Here is an 18,643-nt window from a genome sequence, read left to right on the forward strand (position 1 = left end):
ACCCAAGCTTTAGAGAACGAGAGGTGCAAGGCCCAGTACTCTGCACCAGTCACCATCGGTCCACTTCAACCACTTAGCTAAATTCCTTCACTTCAACATCCCACTTCACGCCAGATATAGGTGTAGCGACACTCAGAGAGTAATCCTGGACGGGATGCCTCAAGTTATTCAGAAAAACCATACTGTCGGCAGAAAAGTGTTAATCTATCAGAAGACGTCTAGAATATTAATGATGGTGATGCACACACACACACACACACACACACACACACACACACACACACACACACACACACACACACACACAGCGTATGCAAATCATAAGCAGAAACCACATGGTGTGAAAGGAAGCGTTTACATCAAGGAAATACAGGGTACATGCCGATCAACCGGTCTGATATAATATGCGTAGAATATGCAAACCATCTGGAGCGTGTCTGTGGAATGCCTTGGCATAGGATCTATAGCATCATTACAGTTTTTTACAATCACTTTGGCACTAATTTCAGAACCCTGTGGTCATTTTTCAAAACTCTAGACACAAAACTCAAAACGGTCATCACTTGTAACACAGGCTGTCCAATGTTCAAAACATTGCATTGTGCATTCATATCTTTAAAGAAACCTTGCACTTGCAGAATCATTGGTTCAAATAACTCATTTATCATGAAATACCATAGGAACATTCATTTAGATCACCCACACACAAGATACCGATAGTTTCACTGTGTAGTTGTTCGTACGATCATTAAATATTGTAGTACAAAATATGTGATACATGTTTCATTATGCTCCTACACGTAAATACTTCACTGTAAAAGGACTAGTAGAGAGAATACTACAGACACAGTGGAATCATTGAACAAAATATGACATTTTTTTATGAAATACAATAAAATCACAACATAGGTTTCTTTGAATCAAAGCAAAAATAATTAGCTTAAAATAAAAAGAAAAGAACTACAGTAAAACGTCAACTGCAGTGTTCCTCAACTGGCTTACTGTAAAAAGCAAAACAAAAGATTGATTACTGTACTTCTATATTTCCCTCAACCCTGTCTTGTGGATTTGGCCACAGGTTCTCATCCACATCACAATGGATGTTTTCATTAGCCAAACATCTTGGGAAGAATCTTCGGGCGAATCCAGGCCTGACACTGGTCTGCCGTGATGTCATTGCATGCGTCATCCATGGCCTGGAGAAGAGCGGCTTGTTTGTGAGGGCGCCTATCATTTACCTTCCACCTCCATGTGGAGAAAAATTCCTCAATCGGTTTAAGGAAAGGAGAGTATGGGGGTAAGTACAGGGTGGTAAATTGTGGATGGGTCTGAAACCATGCTTGCACCATTTGAGCATGGTGGAACCTGACATTATCCCACACAATGACATAGGTCATGCCATCAGCTCTACAGACCTGATTTAGCTCATCAAGGAAGGTTACATTCGAACAGCGAATCATGTGGCTGCCTGCAACTCAATATATAGAGTATATAGAGTAGAGAGCTTTAGATGTTGTTCGACCAAACATTAGAACGGGCAAGATGAGTAATCTAAGCAACTTTGACCGTGGTATGATTGTTGATGCAACACATGGTGATTCCAGCATCTCAGAAACAGCTGCCTTCCTGGGATTTTTACGCACTACAGTCTCTAGAGTTTACAGAGAATGGTGCGATAAACAAAACACATTCAGTGAGCTGCATTTCTGTGGGAAAAAAACACCTTGTTAATGAGAGAGGTCAGAGGAGAATGTCCAGACTCTTTCAAGCTAACAGAAAGGCCACACATGCTCAAACAGCAGCTGTTTAAAACAGCAGGACATCTCTTAACGTACAACACCATGAATAATTCAGGCTGTTGTGGAGGCAAAAGGGGGTCCTACCCAGTACTAGATAGGTGTATCTAATAAAGTGACCGGTGAGTGTACATTAATGTCAAATCTGAAAACATGGTTTGGAAAAGTGGTACATGGGACCATAGAAACAGTGTCTGATAAAGAATGATGATGAAATATTACAGCCATAGATAATGTAGTCCAATTGGTTCATGTTCCACGTTAATTGGTGTCAATGGATCTCGTTATTCTGAAACTTTCATGATCTAAACATGGAATATTGTTAGTCAGTTTCCATAAAACTATGCATTAAGAGTAATGCAGCAGTCACTTATTATTTTGATCAGTTGTATCAATTGATAGTTAGATCATTGTAATGAAATGAATAGACAGTCATTTCAGATGTAATGTGTGAATTGCATTTTGAAATGGTAATATTTTGATGTTAAGTTGTGTCATTTTGAACAGGTGATTTTAGTTCAATGAACAAATGATCTTATCTTTATGTGGATTGTATCCAAGCAATTGGAAAAAGTGTTAGAGTTTAGAAACATTTGCATTTTGATCATTGGTTGTGAGTTCTGTGTCTAGAGTTTTGAAAAATGACATCAAGATTCTGAAATTAGTGCCAAAGTGATTGTAAAAAACTGTAATACATGGTGAGTGGGAATTCAGGCTATATCATGATTCATGCACACCTACCTAACAAATGTAACGTGTATTGAGCTGTCTAGATAAATGCATGTTAAATAAAGTTGGATTTGATGTGTAATACTCTATGCCTACACACCTAACATCATATGTATAGTTTACAGAAATGTTTCATGCACTTATTCACATTTTAGTCATTTAGCAGACACTCTTAACCAGAGCGACTTACACTTGTGCATTCATCTTAAGATAGCTAGGTGAGAAAATCACATATCACAGTCGTAGTAAGTACATTTTTCCACAAAAGAACAAGTTAACAGGCAAAGTCAGTGTTGGTAGTCAGTAGTTATTCATTCCTGAGAGGATTCACTGCTGAATAAGACTCACATCCTTTATGATAAGTGACATATACACTATAACCTTTCACCTAGAACCTCTGAGCTCTGAGCACCACCGAGGCAGCAGTCACAGACCTAAAGCTGACGTGTGACGGCCAGCAGGACTAAAACGTGTCATCGTCAAGGATTAAATCCTCCTGCACACACAAACACACACACACACACACACACACACACACACACACACACACACACACACACACACACACACAAACACACACACACACGCTCGAAGACACGCACGCATACACACAGGAGCGCACACACACACACAGGAGCGCACGCACACACACAGGAGCGCATGCACACACACAGGCGGCCTAGGCTCCACAGTGACAGGCAGTCAGGAAGTGCTTGGAAAGCAATCTCTCTGTTCCTCGAATGAACAAACGCCACTCGCTCCGACAGGCAGAGACGGGGTTTTAAACATCCCTGTTCACCTCATCATCATCATCCACTGAGGCACCTGGAGAGAGCTGGGCTGGCTGGCTGACTGCAGCAGAACTGCATTGTACTACTCATTGGATCTCATGACCTAATTCACGTCCCACACATTCATAGAGTTACAGTTGTGATTATGTCGCTACACAATCAAGAGGCAGTGACTGAAATCTTTTTCTACAGTAGGCTACCACTCAATACTCATCCTTATTCTAGAAGGGTTTAGTGACTTCTATTCAGCAGCATATCCATTAAGCACATATATAAAGAGACAGGTTTAAAAGAAAGAAGTGTTGGTGGATGCATTCTGACAGGGGATGAGATGTAAAGCAGCACACACACTCACGCGTTTGTTTTACTATCCTTGTGTGTTCTAAACAATTGATTGATTTAAAATCCTATTTTCCTTAACCCCTAAACACTAACCCTAACTGGCGACCGTGTCAGCGTACATGCGCCCGGCCCACCACAGGAGTTGCTAGAGCGCGATGGGATAAGGACATGCCGGCCGGCCAAACCCTTCCCTAACCCGAATGACGCTTGGCCGATTGTGCGCTGCCTTATTGGTCTCCCGGTCGCAGCTGGATGCGGCACACGGGATTGAACCCAGATCTGTAGTGACACCTCAATCACTGTGATGCAGTGCCTTAGACCGCTGCGCCACTCAGGAGGCCCTCCCTAACCCCTTTTCTAACTCTAACCCTCAACCTAACCCCTAAGCCTAAAATATACATGTTTCGACTTGTCTGAATTTTCCTTGTTTTACTATCCTTGTGAGGACATTTCTGGTCCCCACAAGGATAGTAAAACCAAACACACACGCACGCACACACATACTGTACCTGTGACATTCAATCCATCAGATCTCTGACACCAGACCAGTCGAGAGGAGCTTCTCCACGCTCCTGTCATCCACGTGTACTCATAACACTGGCCCTCTGTAGTGGGAGGAGAGATATGGGTCAGTACAGACATACTTCATATTACATATAATAGCATGAAGGGACAAATGCACATTTGTGTGTGTGTGTGTGTGTGTGTGTGTGTGTGTGTGTGTGTGTGTGTGTGTGTGTGTGTGTGTGTGTGTGTGTGTGTGTGTGTGTGTGTGTGTGTATAGACTGACCAGTGCAGGGCCGGGCTTCCCACTCCTGTTCTGGACACTGTAGTAGGTTCTCTGGCTCCTGGGCCAGCACGGCTCTGGATCTGACCTGCACTGAGCCGAAACCCAGGTCATCTCCACTAACACAGCTCAGCTGGCACGGGCTCCACACTGTCCAGTCAGTCAGGTAGCAGTCACCTGTACAGAAACACACAGTACATAACTTACAACACATGTAGCTGTACACAGTTGAAAACTTACAGTACTATATGAAACGTTACTGTTAACCATGTAACCTGACCAAAAATATGGCTTCAGAGTCTATCCTGGTCATATCACAAAATTCCTGGCCCTGGTACTACACAATTATTATGGGAAACTTGAATTTGGTTTGGATGTCATCCTATTTTCACACTGATTGTCACCAGGCAGACTTTTCAGATTTCCTCAGAGAATTCTCTTTTTGTTAAAGAGGCTTAATAAACCCTACCCCTGATAAAGTTTAGAAGATCATCGTTCTCAAATACGTCCCCAACAGAGCCAGATCACATTTTTCATCATCCCCTATTCTACCTTGAATCGGGGTGTTCTCAGAAAACAGGCCGTTTCCCATAAGAATAGGTCAGAGCAGTTCATTCGTTCATCCTGTTGTAGTGACAGAGGGGAAGTGAGCACACATCTAAATACTAATTAGTCATAAAGCCGTCAGGTTCAAGGAGGCCTAATCCTCCTTCCGATTATCACCTGTCTGTGTCAGGTATCAGGCACGGTGGGCCATGGACTGGGATCAGGCAGGGGGAGGCTGGGGTGTGATGAGGCAGAGGAGGGGGAGAGAGGTGATGTCTGGTGAGGTTTCATGTGGAGAGAGAGTGGACACCTGGATGAAGTACCTGTCTGATAGCTGCCTGAGCTAAACCACTGGAGATTAGGGCTGGCAAAAGTACATATGTAATTTAGTAGACCACAGGCAGAGGGTTTGTGTGATATGAATGAGGGCAATGAATGGTAGAATTGTAGGGAAGTAGGCTACAACTACCAAAAGCATCGCTCTGGATGCGCACGCACGCACGCACGCACGCACGCACACACACACACACACACACACACACACACTTGTCTGCTGCATGAGCTGGTGTCATAACGCTCTACTTCTGCTACACTGGAGCTGTCAAAATGGGACGATGGATATGTTATTGACAGGCTTTGGAAAAAAAGGAAATATGGAACTGTAAAAATTCACACCAGTCGTTTTCAGATCCGCTTTCTTCCCTTTCCCTCTGAAATGTATGACATCGAAAGGTTTTTATTCAGAGAAAATCTCCACTTTCATGTCATTGGAGAGGAAGAAATCATGTAATCGTGTAATCAGATTTGAGAATACTCACTTTACTAGCTTGTTGGATTCAAGCGTTGGAGGGGTCACTAGAACCAGCCTCTGAGCATCTAAACATCCAGTCCTCAGTGCCACAGGACACTGCTCCTAACAGATTCATGCTATGAGAGAGCTGGGCTAGAATATATCACAGCTAGGACCATATAAATGTATCTTAGCACATCTGCTGATAAATGTGATTTAATGGCAGTAGAGAACTCAGGTCAGCCTAAAAGGAACAGCAAAATGTTTCTGCATAGTTAGTAAATAACGTTAAAGGACAAGGGGCTTTCTCGACCAGATAAAGCTAGAAAAATCTACGAAATACCATCAATGTTACACATTGAACTATCTACATAGTAGATTAGAAGGATGCTCAAAGGTGAATCTTTACTGACCATAGGGTCTGGTGTTTTTCCAGGTCAGATCCTGGCTGCCTCTTATCTAGGGACCGGGTCCACTGTCCAGGACTCTGTTGCATCAGTCATTGCAGGCTAAGGTAAGTTAGTTACCTGGACAGGGCGATGTGCAGGGTTCTTCCAAGGTGACCCGTTTGGCTCCGTCTACCGAGGGCTCCAGGTTTCCACACAGCTCATCATCCACCAGGCTGCCCTCTTCCTGGCCAGACCCGTCCGACACAAAGCAAGACACGTTACGAAACCGCAATCCTTCTCCGCACCTCGCACCCTGGACGATAAACATAGAGAGAAAATACCGGTTAAAATACACCTCCATAGATATTTCATTTTGTGTCACAGATTGCCATTTAGTATAATGACTCGGGTTTACGCCAAAAAAAATAAAAAATAAACAAGAATGTGTTAGCCCTCTGAGCTAAAGCCTAGGTATTAGCTTGGGGAAGCTAACATAGGTCTTCAGGTCTCAGGCAAGGTTACCCACCACGTGACCTAGGTTCACTGAACCACGTCCCTTACATCTATACATTCACACAGCGCTGGTCTGCTGTGTAGACAACATCCAACTGTAACAGTTCAGAGTTTCAGTGTCTGTCAAGGCCATGGCATTGATCTTGGATTTGTCAGAAATATTCTCTAGGATTGTGCTGTAGGCTGCTAATGAGCTACTGTCTGCTGTCAGAAACCCCAGCAGCAGGAGAAAACAGCCCAGAACAAAGGAGTGTCAACATTCCTTCACTCTGCAATACAGAATACAGTGCCGTCTGTCAAAAATATAGATGCTTCTGGCAAATAGGAGGGAAAGAAAGAGAAAGAGGCCCAGACAGAGAAAGAGGCACAGACAGAGAAAGAGGCACTGACAGAGAAAGAGGCGCAGACAGAGAAGGAGGCGCAGACAGAGAAAGAGGCACAGACAGAGAAAGAGGCACTGACAGAGAAAGAGGCGCAGACAGAGAAGGAGGCGCAGACAGAGAAAGAGGCACAGAGACAAAACATAAAGTGTGTGAGAGAAAGAATGAATGGGAGGCAGAGAGAGAAACAGAAACCCATACAGAGACAGATGTACAGACAAAACAGAAAGTGTGTGAGAAAGCGGGGAAGAGAGAGAGCAAGAGAGAAAGAGAGAGAAGGAAAGAGAGAGAGAGACAGTGAACACCATGGTGATTTGACCATAAAACAGAAGGTAAAAGAGAAGGAAAGAGGAGAGAGAGAGAGAGTGAGAACACCATGGTGATTTGACCATAAAACAGAAGGTAAAAGAGAAGGAAAGAGGAGAGAGAGAGAGTGAGAGATACAACACTGTCTCACCTCAGACTTGCACTCTGACCAGGGGCTGTATCTCCATTGGTAGCAGGGTCTGACGGGGCAAGGCTTCCACTGTTCCCTCTGAAGGGGGCAGGGTCGCCCATCACCCTGGGGCACCTGGAGCATCGTTCTCCTGCGCCACAGCTTCCCTATAGAGGAAAGAGAAAGGTGTTATTTCACACTTCTGTCTCTCAAGTGGATGATTGAGTGTCCAAGGCCCTGTGCAAATCAAATTAGGTCATGTGGTTTTCTGAATAGTCAACAAAATGATGTATAGTGGCGGAAACAAAAAGATAGTCCACTGCATTTCAATGAAACATGCATTGTTGTTGTGCTGGAAAAATATATATTTTCTCGACATAAAAAAACATATTCCAGATATGTGGTCCCCAACCAGTCTTGATTGAATAGAGCCTTGTTAAAGATTGGGAGTGCCTTTTAAGCTATTTAAGTAGAGAAAAGGGTCTTATGATAACAGAATCATAGACGCCCCCAGATATACTCATATATAGGACTCGTATCCAGTTCCATCACAATGATCTGGGCTCGTTCAGGGGCTTCACTGTAAAAGATCACTATCACATCACACCACTGTCTCAGATAACTTCATTTCTCATTTCTCTCTTCCTCTCTCTCTCTCTTCCCCCCTATTTAAAGTGGAATTTTAAAAAATGAAATCGGAGAGACTGTGTAATATCAGGGGGGTGTCAGGAGAAGGGGTAAGGGGGACAGGAAAGAATGCTCCTTCTACCCAAAATGCATGTTAAGTGAGGTGCCCGGGGGATAGACGTGACACAATTCTGTCAATTAGCTGGTGTCTAATGGGACACTATCCCAAAATGATATAATACATTCATGTTCAGTAATGCATACCACTGGAAAAGCCACCACAGAAAATAAACTAGGTCCTGTAAACTATGAGCACTATGAAAATTGAAAAACAAAAAGCTCACTGTCAGATATTACGCTATCAATTCAGATTCCATTGTTCATAGGGTTAGGGTTATAGTAGAGTAGTGTTTCCACCCAGTTTGGATCACACTCCCCTTACTAGTATAGTAACTTGCAGCAACATCCTATCAGACATAATAGTCTCTGTCATCTGATCCAACAACCCTAAAGGCCAACTCCATCCATCCAAAACACTAGCCTAGGACCATCCATCCACAGTACTTGCCTATAAGCCCATTCATTCTAACCAGGTACTTAACTCCTAAAGGTTAATTGTCCCATGTATTTCCTTCACAGGCACAATTACTCCCCTCCTAACTCAACTGAATTAATCAAATTGATAGTTCCACTAGAGAGCTTCACTAGAGAGAAACCAGGCTCAGAGGGGTGGTCAGTCCTCTACTATAGCTCCACTAGAGAGGAACCAGGCTCAGAGGGGTGACCAGTCCTCTACTATAGCTCCACTAGAGAGGAACCAGGCTCAGAGGGGTGACCAGTCCTCTACTATAGATCCACTAGAGAGGAACCAGGCTCAGAGGGGTGGTCAGTCCTCTACTATAGCTCCACTAGAGAGGAACCAGGCTCAGAGGGGTGACCAGTCCTCTACTATTGCTCCTCTAGAGAGGAACCAGGCTCAGAGGGGTGGTCAGTCCTCTACTATAGCTCCACTAGAGAGGAACCAGGCTCAGAGGGGTGACCAGTCCTATACTATTGCTCCTCTAGAGAGGAAACAGGCTCAGAGGGGTGGTCAGTCCTCTACTATAGCTCCACTAGAGAGGAACCAGGCTCAGAGGGGTGGCCAGTCCTCTACTATAGCTCCACTAGAGAGGAACCAGGCTCAGAGGGGTGGTCAGTCCTCTACTATAGCTCCACTAGAGAGGAACCAGGCTCAGAGGGGTGACCAGTCCTCTACTATTGCTCCACTAGAGAGGAACCAGGCTCAGAGGGGTGACCAGTCCTCTACTATTGCTCCACTAGAGAGGAACCAGGCTCAGAGGGGTGGTCAGTCCTCTACTATAGCTCCACTAGAGAGGAACCAGGTTCAGAGGGGTGGTCAGTCCTCTACTATAGCTCCACTAGAGAGGAACCAGGCTCAGAGGGGTGACCAGTCCTCTACTATAGCTCCACTAGAGAGGAACCAGGCTCAGAGCGTGGCCAGTCCTCTACTATAGCTCCACTAGAGAGGAACCAGGCTCAGAGGGGTGACCAGTCCTCTACTATAGCTTCACTAGAGCGGAACCAGGCTCAGAGGGGTGGTCAGTCCTCTACTATAGCTCCACTAGAGAGGAACCAGGCTCAGAGGGGTGACCAGTCCTCTACTATAGATCCACTAGAGAGGAACCAGGCTCAGAGGGGTGACCAGTCCTCTACTATAGCTCCACTAGAGAGGAATCAGGCTCACAGGGGTGGTCAGTCCTCTACATTAGCTCCACTAGAGAGGAACCAGGCTCAGAGCGTGGCCAGTCCTCTACTATAGCTCCACTAGAGAGGAACCAGGCTCAGAGGGGTGACCAGTCCTCTACTATTGCTCCACTAGAGAGGAACCAGGCTCAGAGGGGTGGTCAGTCCTCTACTATAGCTCCACTAGAGAGGAACCAGGCTCAGAGGGGTGGCCAGTCCTCTACTATAGCTCCACTAGAGTGGAACCAGGCTCAGAGGGGTGGTCAGTCCTCTACTATAGCTCCACTAGAGAGGAACCAGGCTCAGAGGGGTGACCAGTCCTCTACTATTGCTCCACTAGAGAGGAACCAGGCTCAGAGGGGTGACCAGTCCTCTACTATTGCTCCACTAGAGAGGAACCAGGCTCAGAGGGGTGGTCAGTCCTCTACTATAGCTCCACTAGAGAGGAACCAGGTTCAGAGGGGTGGTCAGTCCTCTACTATAGCTCCACTAGAGAGGAACCAGGCTCAGAGGGGTGACCAGTCCTCTACTATAGCTCCACTAGAGAGGAACCAGGCTCAGAGGGGTGACCAGTCCTCTACTATAGCTCCACTAGAGAGGAACCAGGCTCAGAGCGTGGTCAGTCCTCTACTATAGCTCCACTAGAGAGGAACCAGGCTCAGAGGGGTGGTCAGTCCTCTACTACAGCTCCACTAGAGCGGAACCAGGCTCAGAGGGGTGGTCAGTCCTCTACTATAGCTCCACTAGAGAGGAACCAGGCTCAGAGGGGTGACCAGTCCTCTACTATAGATCCACTAGAGAGGAACCAGGCTCAGAGGGGTGACCAGTCCTCTACTATAGCTCCACTAGAGAGGAACCAGGCTCACAGGGGTGGTCAGTCCTCTACATTAGCTCCACTAGAGAGGAACCAGGCTCAGAGCGTGGCCAGTCCTCTACTATAGCTCCACTAGAGAGGAACCAGGCTCAGAGGGGTGACCAGTCCTCTACTATTGCTCCACTAGAGAGGAACCAGGCTCAGAGGGGTGGTCAGTCCTCTACTATAGCTCCACTAGAGAGGAAGCAGGCTCAGAGGGGTGGTCAGTCCTCTACTATAGCTCCACTAGAGAGGAACCAGGCTCAGAGGTATGGTCAGTCCTCTACTATAGCTCCACTAGAGAGGAACCAGGCTCAGAGGGGTGGTCAGTCCTCTACTATAGCTCCACTAGAGAGGAACCAGGCTCAGAGGGGTGACCAGTCCTCTACTATAGCTCCACTAGAGAGGAACCAGGCTCAGAGGGGTGGTCAGTCCTCTACTATAGCTCCACTAGAGAGGAACCAGGCTCAGAGGGGTGACCAGTCCTCTACTATTGCTCCACTAGAGAGGAACCAGGCTCAGAGCGCGGCCAGTCCTCTACTATAGCTCCACTAGAGAGGAACCAGGCTCAGAGGGGTGGTCAGTCCTCTACTATAGCTCCACTAGAGAGGAACCAGGCTCAGAGGGGTGGTCAGTCCTCTACTATAGCTCCACTAGAGAGGAACCAGGCTCAGAGGTGTGGTCAGTCCTCTACTATAGCTCCACTAGAGAGGAACCAGGCTCAGAGGGGTGGTCAGTCCTCTACTATAGCTCCACTAGAGAGGAACCAGGCTCAGAGGGGTGACCAGTCCTCTACTATAGCTCCACTAGAGAGGAACCAGGCTCAGAGGGGTGGTCAGTCCTCTACTATAGCTCCACTAGAGAGGAACCAGGCTCAGAGGGGTGACCAGTCCTCTACTATTGCTCCACTAGAGAGGAACCAGGCTCAGAGCGCGGCCAGTCCTCTAATATTGCTCCACTAGAGAGAAACCAGGCTCAGAGGGGTGGTCAGTCCTCTACTATTGCTCCACTAGAGAGGAACCAGGTTCAGAGGGGTGGCCAGTCCTCTACATTAGCTCCACTAGAGAGGAACCAGGCTCAGAGGGGTGACCAGTCCTCTACTATTGCTCCAATAGAGAGAAACCAGGCTCAGAGTGCGGCCAGTCTTCTACTATAGCTTCACTAGAGAGGAACCAGGCTCAGAGGGGTGGCCAGTCCTCTACTATAGCTCCACTAGAGAGGAACCAGGCTCAGAGTGTGGCCAGTCCTCTACTATTGCTCCACTAGAGAGGAACCAGGCTCAGATGAGTGGCCAGTCCTCTACTATAGCTCCACTAGAGAGGAACCAGGCTCAGAGGGGTGACCAGTCCTCTACTATAGCTCCAATAGAGAGGAACCAGGCTCAAAGGGGTGACCAGTCCTCTACATTAGCTCCACTAGAGAGGAACCAGGCTCAGAGGGGTGGCCAGTCCTCTACTATAGCTCCACAAGAGAGGAACCAGGCTCAGAGGGGTGACCAGTCCTCTACTATAGCTCCACTAGAGAGGAACCAGGCTCAGAGGGGTGGTCAGTCCTCTACTATAGCTCCACTAGAGAGGAACCAGGCTCAGAGGGGTGGTCAGTCCTCTACTATAGCTCCACTAGAGAGGAACCAGGCTCAGAGGGGTGACCAGTCCTCTACATTAGCTCCACTAGAGAGGAACCAAGCTCAGAGGGGTGACCAGTCCTCTACATTAGCTCCACTAGAGAGGAACCAGGCTCAGAGGGGTGACCAGTCCTCTACTATAGCTCCACTAGAGAGGAACCAGGCTCAGAGGGGTGACCAGTCCTCTACTATAGCTCCACTAGAGAGGAACCAGGCTCAGAGGGGTGACCAGTCCTCTACTATAGCTCCACTAGAGAGGAACCAGGCTCAGAGCGTGGTCAGTCCTCTACTATAGCTCCACTAGAGAGGAAACAGGCTCAGAGTGTGGCCAGTCCTCTACTATTGCTCCACTAGAGAGGAACCAGGCTCAGAGTGTGGCCAGTCCTCTACTATTGCTCCACTAGAGAGGAACCAGGCTCAGAGTGTGGCCAGTCCTCTACTATACTCCTACAGTGGGGGAAAAAAGTATTTTATCCCCTGATGATTTTGTATGTTTGCCCACTGACAAAGAAATGATCAGTCTATAATTTTAATGTTAGGTTTATTTGAACAGTGAGAGACAGAATAACAACAAAAATATCGAGAAAAATGCATGTCAAAAATGTTATAAATTGATTTGCATTTTAATGAGGGAAATAAGTATTTGACCCCCTCTCAATCAGAAACATTTCTGGTTCCCAGGTGTCTTTTATACAGGTAACGAGCTGAGATTAGGAGCACACTCTTAAAGGAAGTGCTCCTAACCGCAGCTTGTTACCTGTATAAAAGACACCTGTCCACAGAAGCAATCAATCAATCAGATTCCAAACTCTCCACCATGGCCAAGACCAAAGAGCTCTCCAAGGATGTCAGGGACAAGATTGTAGACCTACACAAGGCTGTAATGGGCTACAAGACCATCGCCAAGCAGCTTGGTGAGAAGGTGACAACATTTGGTGCGATTATTCGCAAATGGAAGAAACACAAAAGAACTGTCAATATCCCTCGGCCTGGGCTCCATGCAAGATCTCACCTCGTGGAGTTGCAATGATCATGAGAACGGTGAGGAATCAGCCCAGAACTACACGGGAGGATCTTGTCAATGATCTCAAGGCAGCTGGGACCATAGTCAACAAGAAAACAATTGGTAACACACTACGCCGTGAAGGACTGAAATCCTGTAGCGCCCGCAAGATCCCCCTGCTCATGAATACATCTACATGCCCGTCTGAAGTTTGCCAATGAACATCTGAATGATTCAGAGGACAACTGGTGAAAGTGCTGTGGTCAGATGAGACCAAAATGGAGCTCTTTGGCATCAACTCAACTCGCCGTGTTTGGAGGAGAAGGAATGCTGCCTATGACCCCAAGAACACCATCTCCACCGTCAAACATGGAGGTGGAAACATTATGCATTGGGGGTGTTTTTCTGCTAAGGGGACAGGACAACTTCACTGCATCATTTGACACGGCCATGTACTGTCAAATCTTGGTTGAGAACCTCCTTCCCTCAGCCAGGGCATTGAAAATGGGTCGTGGATGGGTATTCCAGCATGACAATGACCCAAAACACACGGCCAAGGCAACAAAGGAGTGGCTCAAGAAGATGCACATTAAGGTCCTGGAGTGGCCTAGCCAGTCTCCAGACCTTAATCCCATAGAAAATCTGTGGAGGGAGCTGAAGGTTCGAGTTGCCAAATGTCAGCCTCGAAACCTTAATGACATGGAGAAGATCTGCAAAGATGAGTGGGACAAAATCCCTCCTGAGATGTGTGCAAACCTGGTGGCCAACTACAAGAAATGTCTGACCTCTGTGATTGCCAACAAGGGTTTTGCCACCAAGTACTAAGTCATGTTTTGCAGAGGGGTCAAATACTTATTTCCCTCATTAAAATGAAAATCAATTTATAACATTTTTGACATGCGTTTTTCTGGATTTTTGTTGTTGTTATTCTGTCTCTCACTGTTCATATAAACCTACCATTAAAATTATAGACTGATCATTTCTTTGTAAGTGGGCAAACGTACAAAATCAGCAGGGGATCAAATACTTTTTCCCCCCACTGTACATACTCCTATAACAATTGTAATAAATCTGTCACTTCCTGCCGTAGATGTCATTGATATTATCTCCATGTGTCAGTGTTATTTTCTCTATGGCTGACTGCACACCCACAGGGCCTGGGAGGCCTATTCTGCTCCTTAATGTTGAACACAATTACAACAGAGTCCCCCGGGCATGGCGTAGCCTGCAGCTAGTCTCCATTCTCACACATCTGCCAATTCATCTTCTGGTGAACCCACCGTGATGCATGCCACGATGCATTCCCCGTAGAGAGAATTGTGCTGCCCCCATAGAGGGTCTCTCTTTCCTTCAGAGATTTTTGTGCCTGTGAAACCATGGGAGAAATAAGCTCCCAGTTCTTTTTAATCAGCAGTTGAGATTCTCTCATGTGTGCCTTGTTTTAACGGTGGTTCAACTAAAACGGCGATTCCCTATTGCATGCACCCATGGTAATTATTATTCTCCAATGGGATTTTGATTCTGTGCTCTCCGGGGCTGTCTCTCTACTCCCTCGACGGGTGGTCTACTGGCAGCGGTGAGTTTGGGGGTGAGGAGCAGTGTGTGACTGGGTGGGCCGCTGGGTAAGGGGGAAGAGCTAATGCCAGATGGTGCTATCAGTGTTTGGCCGAGGAACACACATGGCTGTGATTATCTATGCACACAGGTCTGACATGCCCCGGGAAACTAGTGTGTGTGTGTGTGTGTGTGTGTGTGTGTGTGTGTGTGTGTGTGTGTGTGTGTGTGTGTGTGTGTGTGGTGTGTGTGTGTGTGTGTGTGTGTGTGTGTGTGTGTGTGTGTGTGTGTGTGTGTGTGTGTGTGTCAGACCTGGGTTCAAGTATGTGTAATTGACTATTTGTTATGAAATAGTTATTTTCTGTGTATTTGAGTATTTTCAAATAATGTGGCTGGAATCAACTACTTCTATTGGAAGTATTTGAAAGTATTCTCAAATAATTTCCCTTAAAAATACTATTTGAATGCATGAGTTAGTGTATTGGAATATTTTCACATCAGTGTGATACCCTACTCAATAAACTGGATGCAGTCTATCACAGTGCCATCCGTTTTTATCACCAAAGCCCCATATACTACCCACCACTGCGACCTGTACGCTCTCGTTGGCTGGCCCTCGCTTCATACTCGTCGCCAAACCCACTGGCTCCAGGTCATCTACAAGACCCTGCCAGGTAAAGTCCCCCCTTATCTCAGCTCACGGGTCACCATAGCAGCACCCACCTGTAGCACGCGCTCCAGCAGGTATATCTCTCTGGTCACCCCCAAAGCCAATTCCTCCTTTGGCCGTCTCTCCTTCCAGTTCTCTGCTGCCAATGACTGGAACGAACTACAAAAATCTCTGAAACTGGAAACACTTATCTCCCTCACTAGCTTTAAGTACCAGCTGTCAGAGCAGCTCACAGATCACTGCACCTGTACATAGCCCATCTATAATTTAGCCCAAACAACAACCTCTTCCCCTACTGTATTTATTTATTTATTTTGCTCCTTTGCACCCCATTATTTATATTTCTACTTTGCACTTTCTTCCACTACAAATCTACCATTCCAGTGTTTTACTTGGTATATTGTATTTACTTTGCCACCATGGCCTTTTTTGCCTTTACCTCCCTTATTTCACCTCATTTGCTCACATTGTATATAGACTTATTTTTCTACTGTATTATTGACTGTATGTTTGTTTTACTTTACTGTGTAACTCTGTGTTGTTGTATGTGTCGAACTGCTTTGCTTTATCTTGGCCAGGTCGCAATTGTAAATGAGAACTTGTTCTCAACTTGCCTACCTGGTTAAATAAAGGTGAAATAAAAAAAATAAAAAAATAAACCACACATATGCGTGCACGAGTGCCTGAGCGTGCATTTGTGTGTGTTTTCACATCGCAGTTATTGATACGACACATTGTTGCTTCCAGGTGTCTCCATTTCCTTCAGAAAAAAAACTATAACCTGCAATTCCTGGCTCAGGAACAGATATTAGCTACTCAATGTAACCGTGTCCTGCCATCCGACATGGAGATAAAATCTACTCCAGGATGAAAAAGAGTGAGTGTGAGAACATGTTCTCTTCCTCTCCTCTTCCTGGGGTTCACCTGCTGCTAACCTATCCCTCTTTCCTGTGAAAATTCCTCATTTTGCCTGAGGACAGATTAAGGGCTACCACCGTAGCAAGAGCCTGTATTGGTTTCACATCTCGACCTGTGTTTGCTTTCTGCCCAACTATGACACTGGCCAGTGCTCTGAAGGACTCCTGAATCCTGGAGTGGTCCCTCAGGCCCAGAGCACACAGGCTTAATGGACCGCCAATCAATCCTCTGATCCTATAGAATTACAGATGAGGACATCATCATCCCTCCCCCTCCCCCTCTCCCCCACTCCTCTCCCCCTCATCACTCTCTCCATTGGTTTAAGGCTCACAATCGTTTCCCTCTCACATCCTAAAACGTTTCCCATTTCAGCCATTACCCTGGAGAGGAGAGGTTCTGGCTGTTTCTGAGCTGTGTGTGGTGCCGGGAGCTGATCAGCAGCACTGTGAACCTGCAGCGCTATGAGCAATGAGCAATGACTCACAGACTACCCACCGTGCCTGCAAATCCACACCCTATATTGCAATATAGATTTGATGTGATGTGGACTATAACGTACTTGAATGAATGGATACATAGTCGAATGACTTCTATTCACAGACTATCCACTACGCCTACAAATTCACTGTCTAGCTGTATACAGTACATGCAGGGGCTGTAATGTAGCCTGAATGGATCTATAGAAAAATAGATAGGTGAATGTACCACTTAATCAGTTCTCTGTTGTTGTGGCTTGCCCTTCGGAATTGGGTTCACTTAGCCTTGAACGCATTCCCAGCATTCAAAGATGGAATCGTCTTTTTGAACACAAAGTCAGGTGAGAGTGGGTCAAAAAGATGGTGACGTACCTGCTAGTCCACAGGTTTGTGTGCACTCGGACCAAGGTGACCAATCAGATAGCTGGCAGTTGACGGGACACTCCACCACACAGGAAGCATTCATCTGCCACTTCCTATCCAGACCCAGCTGAAAGTGAAAACAAAAAGAAAAGAAAAGTACTTTATTGGGCTATTTTTGGCCAATGAGAGATTCTTCTTCTGCCCTCTTCCCATGTCCCCTAGGCAACACACAAACAGCAACCTGTCTGGATTCTGAAGAAAGAAGATGTGCCCTTATTTATGACTAATTCGTTTTGGAATGGAAAGAGAAGACCACACACCTGTTCACAGAACTTGAGGTCGACAGACTTGCCATCGCTTCGTACACAGTCCAGCATGCGCGTCTTTATGCCACTACCACACACAGCTCTCTCACTCAGCTGACAGGTACTCCAATCTGCATGAAGGAAAAAGAAAACAGGATAAAACCGTGAGGTGAAAAAAGAGACTCCCAACCCCTTTTCCTCTCCATTGCACTTAGTTCAATCTCAAATGTCATGCGGTCTAAATTTACTTGAGGTAAGATCAAATTCAATAATGTATTTACCATCCAGAGCCATATTTCCATATTGATATACGTCTCTGGTACCAACCATTGCATACAGTAATCCAGGCTGACATTTGCCTTACCGGTGATGTTATAGGAGTAGTGATAGCAGTTGCTGTTGAGGCTGCAGGGCTCGGTCTCTGTGGTGTTGGGGCACAGCTTTCCCTCTCCAGGTTGACGGATGAGGTATGCCGTCCTCTCCCGAGTGCTGATTTTGTTGCATGGCTTAAAGCAGAGAATAAGTCAATCAATCAATCATTCAGATTATTTTATAAAGCCCTTTCTACATCAGTCGTTGTCACAAAGTGCTTTTACAGTAACCTGTCAGGGATCCACTTTTAGTTTGGCGTTTAATGCAAACCAAATATGAAACCTTGTTAAAGTGAAGTTACCACTTTCCGACCAGCAAATCAAAAAAGGTTTTCCATGAATATATTTTTCTTCCTACATTATTCTCTGTCTATTTCCACCTCTGCCCATTTCCCCAACCAACCCCTACTAGATAAACTGGTCTATTCAGGTGGTGGTGACAGGCAGTGCTGTCTTCCCCTGCTCATGCAGGGACATATTCTATATCCGAGGTAATTAACTTTCCCAAGGGATCCGTGGCAGAGTGCCTGGGAATGGGAATGGGAATGGCAGGGACTGTGACACGGTTGACCCCTGTGGTGAACCCCTCTTCCCACTCGAGGTTCACCACAGGCACACGCGCACACACACACCCGCA

General features: G+C 46.2%; 1 protein-coding gene across 1 annotated transcript in view; it reads right to left on the bottom strand.

The window, feature by feature from the left end:
* Positions 1 to 18,643, bottom strand: part of LOC106588717 (thrombospondin type-1 domain-containing protein 7A-like) — a 165,408-nt gene that overhangs the window by 18,850 nt on the left and 127,915 nt on the right. The window contains exons 18-24 of the mRNA XM_014177994.3: positions 18,000 to 18,141; positions 17,651 to 17,766; positions 17,340 to 17,457; positions 7,521 to 7,666; positions 6,309 to 6,483; positions 4,449 to 4,622; positions 4,168 to 4,263 (exon numbers count right to left, since the gene is read on the bottom strand). Coding sequence (XP_014033469.3) covers positions 4,168 to 4,263; positions 4,449 to 4,622; positions 6,309 to 6,483; positions 7,521 to 7,666; positions 17,340 to 17,457; positions 17,651 to 17,766; positions 18,000 to 18,141 — 967 coding nt within the window. The remainder of the gene's footprint in view (positions 1 to 4,167; positions 4,264 to 4,448; positions 4,623 to 6,308; positions 6,484 to 7,520; positions 7,667 to 17,339; positions 17,458 to 17,650; positions 17,767 to 17,999; positions 18,142 to 18,643) is intronic.

This window comes from Salmo salar, chromosome 27 (genome assembly GCF_965601325.2).
Source record: "Salmo salar chromosome 27, fSalSal1, whole genome shotgun sequence".
Classification (NCBI taxonomy): domain Eukaryota; kingdom Metazoa; phylum Chordata; class Actinopteri; order Salmoniformes; family Salmonidae; genus Salmo; species Salmo salar.